The sequence below is a fragment of the Thermobia domestica genome, chromosome 14, assembly GCF_964235325.1.
Source record: "Thermobia domestica chromosome 14, izTheDome1.hap1.1, whole genome shotgun sequence".
Taxonomy (NCBI): domain Eukaryota; kingdom Metazoa; phylum Arthropoda; class Insecta; order Zygentoma; family Lepismatidae; genus Thermobia; species Thermobia domestica.
The window spans coordinates 27,349,752-27,356,686 of record NC_137467.1 but is presented as its reverse complement, the minus strand read 5'-3'; the positions used below and the strand labels follow the sequence as shown (position 1 = coordinate 27,356,686).

Here is a 6,935-nt window from a genome sequence, read left to right as displayed (position 1 = left end):
CTCACTACACGATGTTTTTTGGCACACAATAACATACTCAGTCCAACTGTCGGACTACTAGTTACGTGACGAACTCATGGTGCATTACCCCCTCATAATTATGTCAGACGCAAAGCATTACATTGTGTTTAAAACGCTCATGTATGGCGATAGGTCCGGCACTTGGTCGTTGTTTAACTACTCTTTATGCAGGTTTGGATTCATTTTTGTCTCACTTAGGTTTTCCAGGAGTTTCTTGCACACATCTATTGACCTCTTTGCTTGAGTTTGGGCCAATTATTGAGGCACAATTCAGGATTTTCAGATGCTTTCGCTGAGTCGTGAAGAACCAACATTTTGGATTGTCGGATGGAGAACTCGTCTGATAACCCCTGTCGGATTTGGCCTGGTGCACGATCTCCGAATCCATGGCTTTCGGCCTATCGCTTGTCGAAGAGATATTGTATCTTCATTGCAAGCACTTCCTAGTGCTTGTACTGGTTATATCACATAAAATACACGCCGCAAATGATGCAAATATGGCATATTCCAAAATTTATGACTTACCTTATATTACCAAATTGTTTCAGCTTTGATTTATAATCACGCCTGTATTAGAAACATTATAATATAACAGTTTAGCGTAAGTTATGGTGTATTTCTTCAACTATAGTGTTTTATTCGGAGTTTTATTTATCTAAAGAAGAATTTGGAATAAAATGAAAAACACAAAGTCGGCTGAATGGAATTGTTTCATTTTCAACAATGTACGAGGACGGATCAGAAACTAAGGTTACAAGGCCGATATTTCTGGAATTTCGTCTGCTATAGAAGAATGATGCGTGTGCGGTAATTTTAATACATGAAGTTGGCAACTGTGTAGAGTTTCAGCCACCCGCCACCTACAGCGCTAGTTGTATATAAACACAAATGGCGACTCGTTTGGAAAACTGGTCTCGCGAAGAAGTTCCCTCAGTTATTCGATTTCTGTGGGCGAAATATGTAACCGCGGCTGAAATTCGCCGGCAGCTGGTAGAGGTTTTACGGAGAGACTAATGTTTCGTCACCATGTCGCAGAATGGTGTCGAAAATTTGCGGCTGGTAGAGAAAACGTCACCGACGTGGAGCGCAGTGACCGACCCAACACAGTATCAACAGATTTGAACACAGCTGGGGACCTTATCGACCACTCTCTCTACAGCTCGGATCTTGCTCCAAGCGAGTTTTACCTGTTCCCGCACTTGAAGGAGCACCTAGGAAGCCGTCGCTTTGCTTCAGACGAGGAAGTGAAATACTTCGTGACAAAGTGGCTGAACATGCAAGACAGAATCTAAATCACGAGGGAATGTTCAAACTCATCCTACGATCTGAGAAGTGCTTCAACCGATATGGAGATTATGTTGAAAATTAACCTAATGTACGTACTATCTGGTGGCTAAATTGGCTGTAATATATACACGTTTCATGCAGGCTTTGTAACCTTACTTTCTGACCACACCTCGTATTAGATAACATTTTTAATTACTTTAATTTGGTCATACAAAGCCAATTTTAATTTCAAATATTCTTCAACATTTTTGTACTCAACAACTTCTTCCATGCTTATACATGGCAAAAGTTTAATTTTGTCCAAAATAGTATCCTCCACACTATCGCTCAAAAATGTTTTGACTAACTGTAAAGTCATAAAAAATGATTCCTCCGCCGTTCGACACACTGGGAACAATCTCGCCGACCATAAAGAATGCTCAGATGAACTAAACATATCATCTAACGATTTAACAGCATACATGGATTTCAGCTCATCAATTGTCTTTTTACAATACGATATCCGTTCCTTTGACGCCACTGTTTTTAAATTGTCCTTAATACTAAAAGCTACTGTAACAAAACCGCCTTGAGCGTTATATTTTACAGGTACACTATGGTATAGAAACTGTCCAGGTACAGAAACAGTTCCCACCGACTTATCCATCAAAACACAATGACTTATAATAGTGTCATTTTCTACAACGATTGGGTTCGTAATACAGCAATTTTCAATTACACATCTTTCTGGTATAATGGAGTCACTATGTATGACACAATTCATGCAAACTCCAGTCACAGCAGGGTTCGCATTTTCTTCGTTTTCACTTGAACTTGGTGTGCCTTCACGTTTACAAAAGGTAATTTTAGATAAGGCAACACTTTGTTCAAACTCAGTATTACTGCAGAACATGTCCAGATACTCTGTCATTGTTCCAAGATGATAGAACTTCGACTCGTTTAGCACAAGAATATTAAGCGGAATATCGGAGAAACTGTTGAAAATAGCTTTTCTAAGTGTCGCAGCTGCACTGTCTCCTTTCGCTAGTTCTTCTTTCAGCTCTTGCCAATAATGCTTTGTAGAACTTGTCCCTAAACACTGAAGAAAATCCGTAAAAATGCACGTATCATATTTAATTGGTTTCTGACTCTGGTAAAAATCGATTAACTTCTTTGTTACACTTGAATCAAACCAAAAGGCACTGTCGGTATATACAGTCTTGGACGAATCTAGAAAAGAGAAAAGCAAAAATATTATTTTTAAAAAAAGAATCCAAGAATTTTGCAATTTTCCAACTAAGAGTGAAAACCTTTTACATGGTACACATTTTCATGGAACCGGAAGAAGTGCTATCTATATTTATCTATCTCATACCGTACCGCTAGATTGGAACAAATTTCCTTCAGGAAAAGTGAAATGAACATGTCCAACGAGCAAAGATAAAAGAAAGTTGATAAAAGCCCTGTTTAAGCTGTCATGTCATTCAACAAAACTGAGCTGAATTATAAACAGACCCCAAATTTGCGATTTAAGTTATAAACGAACACGATAGTACAAACAAGGTATACTACTTATTTCAAATTATATTTTAGATTTCGTGGGCACGGTGGCTCAGTGATAGAACGCTTACCCCTGGTCTATTATGTCCCTGGTTCCATCCCCGGCCAAATAAGTTTGTGGCGGACAACATCATGACCGTGGGTGTCCTCTGGGTACTCCTGTTTCCTCCCACTTTCTCATTCCACCAATTCTTACGTCATCATTCACTTGCTTTAAGTATCGTTTCTTTAGCCTAATACGGCATAATCGTGGGACGTTAAACTGAAATATGTCATTTTAGAATCGATCGTAATTAATCTTTATAAATTAAAAATCGTTTATATACTACTGCAGTTTATAAAATAAATGATTCATAGAACATTTACACAAAAATGGAATTAAATGAAAGAACCTACTGTATAAAAACATCACATATTAAAGACAAGTCATTACTGAAAGAAATGAAAAATAATTATAATAAAATATGTTACATTTTGCTACATACAAACGTAGTCTAACTATTTTCAATGTAATGTCAAAAGCTTCAGAAAATAACAAACGCTAATTGAAAAGAAGTTACCGTGTTTCCGTTATTACTATTAATAACAATAACAACAAAAGACAGTAAGGAGGACCACGCCTAGAAGTTTCAATTTCGTCCGGTAGATGTCAACCGCTGGAGAATGTTTGCTTCTATCTAATGGCGCGATGTTCTTTTCTTCTTCTTTTCTAGCATACACCTTTTCTTCAATAGTAGAAAATGGGATATAGGTAGCCACCAATAAAGTTCCCTTACCAGTGAAGATGTTAACGGATTGAATCCATTGATGAAACCGACTGAAATCGTGCTGAAGATGTTAACTGATTGAATCCATTGATAAACTCGACTGAGATCGTTCTGAAGCTGTTAACGGATTGAATCCATTGATAAACTCGACTGAAATCTTTGTGAAGATATTACCGGATTGAATCCATTGATGAACTCGACTGAGATCATTCTGAAGATGTTAACGGATTGAATCCATTGATGAACTTGACTGAGATCGTTCTGAAGATGTTAACGGATTGAATCCATTGATGAACTCGACTGAAATCCCTGTGAAGATCTTAACGGATTGAATCAATTGATGAATTCGACTGAAATCGTTCTGAAGATGCTAACGGATTGAATCTATTGATGAACTCGACTGAGATCGTTCTGAACATGTTAACGGATTGAATCCATTGATGAATTCGACTGAGATCGTGCTGAACATGTTAACGGATTGAATCCATTGATGAACTCGACTGAGATCGTTCTGAAGCTGTTAACGGATTGAATCTATAGATAAACTCGACTGAGATCGTTCTGAATCTGTTAACGGATTGAATCCATTGATGAACTCGACTGAGATCGTTCTGAAGCTGTTAACGGATTGAATCCATTGATGAACTCGACTGAGATCGTTCTGAAGCTGTTAACGGATTGAATCCATTGATGAACTCGACTGAGATCGTTCTGAAGATGTTAACGGATTGAATCCATTGATGAGCTCGACTGAGGTCATTCTGAAGATGTTAACGGATTGAATCAATTGATGAATTCGACTGAAATCGTTCTGAAGATGTTAACGGATTGAATGCATTGATAAACTCGAGTGAGATCGTTCTGAAGCTGTTAACGGATTGAATCCATTGATGAACTCGACTGGGATCGTTCTGAAGATGTTAACGGACTGAATCCATTGATGAACTCGACTGAAATCTTTGAGAAGATGTTAACGAATTGAATCCATTGATGAACTCGACTGAAATCTTTGAGAAGATGTTAACGAATTGAATCCATTGATGAACTCGACTGAGATCGTTCTGGAGATGTTAACGGATTGAATCCATTGATGAGCTCGACTGAGATCGTTCTAAAGATATTAACGGATTGAATCCATTGATGAACTCGACTGAGACGTTCTGTCTCTTGTCATACGTAACAGACATACGTACGTAAGGACCGACGTACTAATATTATAATCTTACTAGTGTGATCCTAACGATATCGCGATATACAACAGTCCACTGTGAAATTCACTCCTCTACCATAAAATAACCATCAATTACAAATAAGTTAAGAAAACGATAGGTGTAACGTGGTTTTTATTTTGTACACATAGTACTCCAGCCGACACGGGCCTAATAAGTGAGCATCAGATGTTTTATTTCTAATGATGGCTGAGATGAACTCAAAATTTACTGAACAAACATTCCTTCTCCGTATTAATGTAACACTCCCACGAACTCGGCACAATTTGTCAATTGGCCAACATTGTTAGTGTAACAAAAGCTGTTTATGACAGTTGTTCTAATCTCGATTATAGAAGACGTTATTCTTTGAATGAAATTTATGATTGGTCTTAATTCTGTGATATCTCGCTTGTATGAATGTGAAACAAACCTTATTTTGGTTCTTCCGACGTATACGAAGGGGGGAAAAAAATCAAAATATTACAATTAAGTCGTAACCACTGTATTTGTACTAAAATCTAATTTATCTGATAAATGCCCTTGAATTTTTTCAATGAAATGAAAGGAGATGGATGACTAATGAAAGCGAATGACTTTATAATGGTTGTTAGAACGACAATATGGGAGGAAAAGAAAGAACCCCGAGAAAACTAAACGGACATCACAAATTCACTTAGCTTGCGCTCGAACCAGAGACACTCGCACCAGAGGTAAGTGACTCACCATTTAGGTACTGTGCCTCCTTTAAATTTCTGCATTAATGTAGATGTTCGAAGTGGCCAAACACTACTGATACCACTCAACTGTAGCATAAGCTACGTTCTGTAATGTGTTCAATGTGATAGCCGCACATGACATTTCCATGTTTTTACATAGCGCATCCAGTGTAGCTCGCTGTTTTCGATAATCACCATTCATTCCCCCTTCCCCTCCTTTCCCCAACAAGTGGAAACAGTAAGGCTAAAGGAGACGGTGATTATGAGAGATGAGTGAAATGGTGGAATGAAGAAAGTGGGAGGAAACGGGAGAACCCTGTGAAAACCCACGAGCACGGTATTTGTCCACCACAAAGTTCACTTGGCGGGAACTGGGATCGAACCCGGGACCCCAAGCACCAGAGGTGAACTTCTACCACTGAGCCCTCCCTCTATACTCTCTGAATCTCGATCACTATGAGCTGGGGCGTCACCTTATTGCAGATAAAAGTTCAAACATATAAAAACTACCCATTAAGCGAATATTAAACTACATCTTCGCCCTAAACTTTCATTTCAATTTATTTTAGAGTTATTGACGAATAACGAACAATATATTCTTTTTGACCCTTTTGGTTTTTCTTGTTTCTCATGTAAAGGCAAAGCAAGATTTACACACATTACTAATGTTTCGGCAGCCAAGACAATGTAATGAATTTACAGTATTAAAAAAAAAAAAAAAAAATTATTTTGTGCTTACCTAATAAGGCACCGGTTTCCTTCATAAGTTCTTCTGTGGGCTTCTGCAGGACTTCCACGCATTGTGATAAAATCACACTTTTCGATGAATTCAAAGTTTCTTTATCGAGGACAAAAACACCGTGAGTCGTGCCTATAAGAAGAAAACAATTAAATTAATTACTGTAAGCTCCATTGTGGCTACAAGGTTAGTCTATGCGTCTTTGGTGCGGGACATCAGGATTCAATTTCCGGAAGTAATTCATGTGGTTTGGATTACATGTTAAGTTGTACAGGGTGCCCCATAATTATGTATATGATGTTTGACTGACTGTAGTATTTCGACGGTACTTTGCAGCTACCTCGTACCTAAAAAAAAAATTGGAGATTAATTAAAAGTCAGTGATTTTTTTGATGGAGAGGTCAGCTTGTTATCGTAATTGGCTTTCCATCAGAAAAGTCTCTGACTTTCAACTAATCTCCAACTTTCTTTCTTCTGTAAAGTAGTGTTTTGTTTTTGAGATACGAGGTAGCTGTAATGTACCGTCGATCTGTAATTCTGGACAAAAAGTTTTGATATGGCAACACTGTGTAGTCGGAGAGTGAGGATAACGGTCATTGGACTGTTATGTATTCCAGACAGGATGAATGAAACATTTCCGAACCGCTGGGTCGGT

The 6,935-nt window shown here is 38.1% G+C and overlaps 1 protein-coding gene across 1 annotated transcript in view; it reads right to left on the bottom strand.

The window, feature by feature from the left end:
• Positions 1-713: 713 nt before the first annotated feature.
• The window catches only part of LOC145669582 (fucose-1-phosphate guanylyltransferase-like), a 31,092-nt gene continuing 24,870 nt past the window's right edge, over positions 714-6,935 (bottom strand). Inside the window, exons 5-6 of the mRNA XM_081737797.1 lie at positions 6,281-6,412; positions 714-2,517 (exon numbers count right to left, since the gene is read on the bottom strand). Coding sequence (XP_081593923.1) covers positions 1,484-2,517; positions 6,281-6,412 — 1,166 coding nt within the window. The 3' untranslated portion in view covers positions 714-1,483. The remainder of the gene's footprint in view (positions 2,518-6,280; positions 6,413-6,935) is intronic.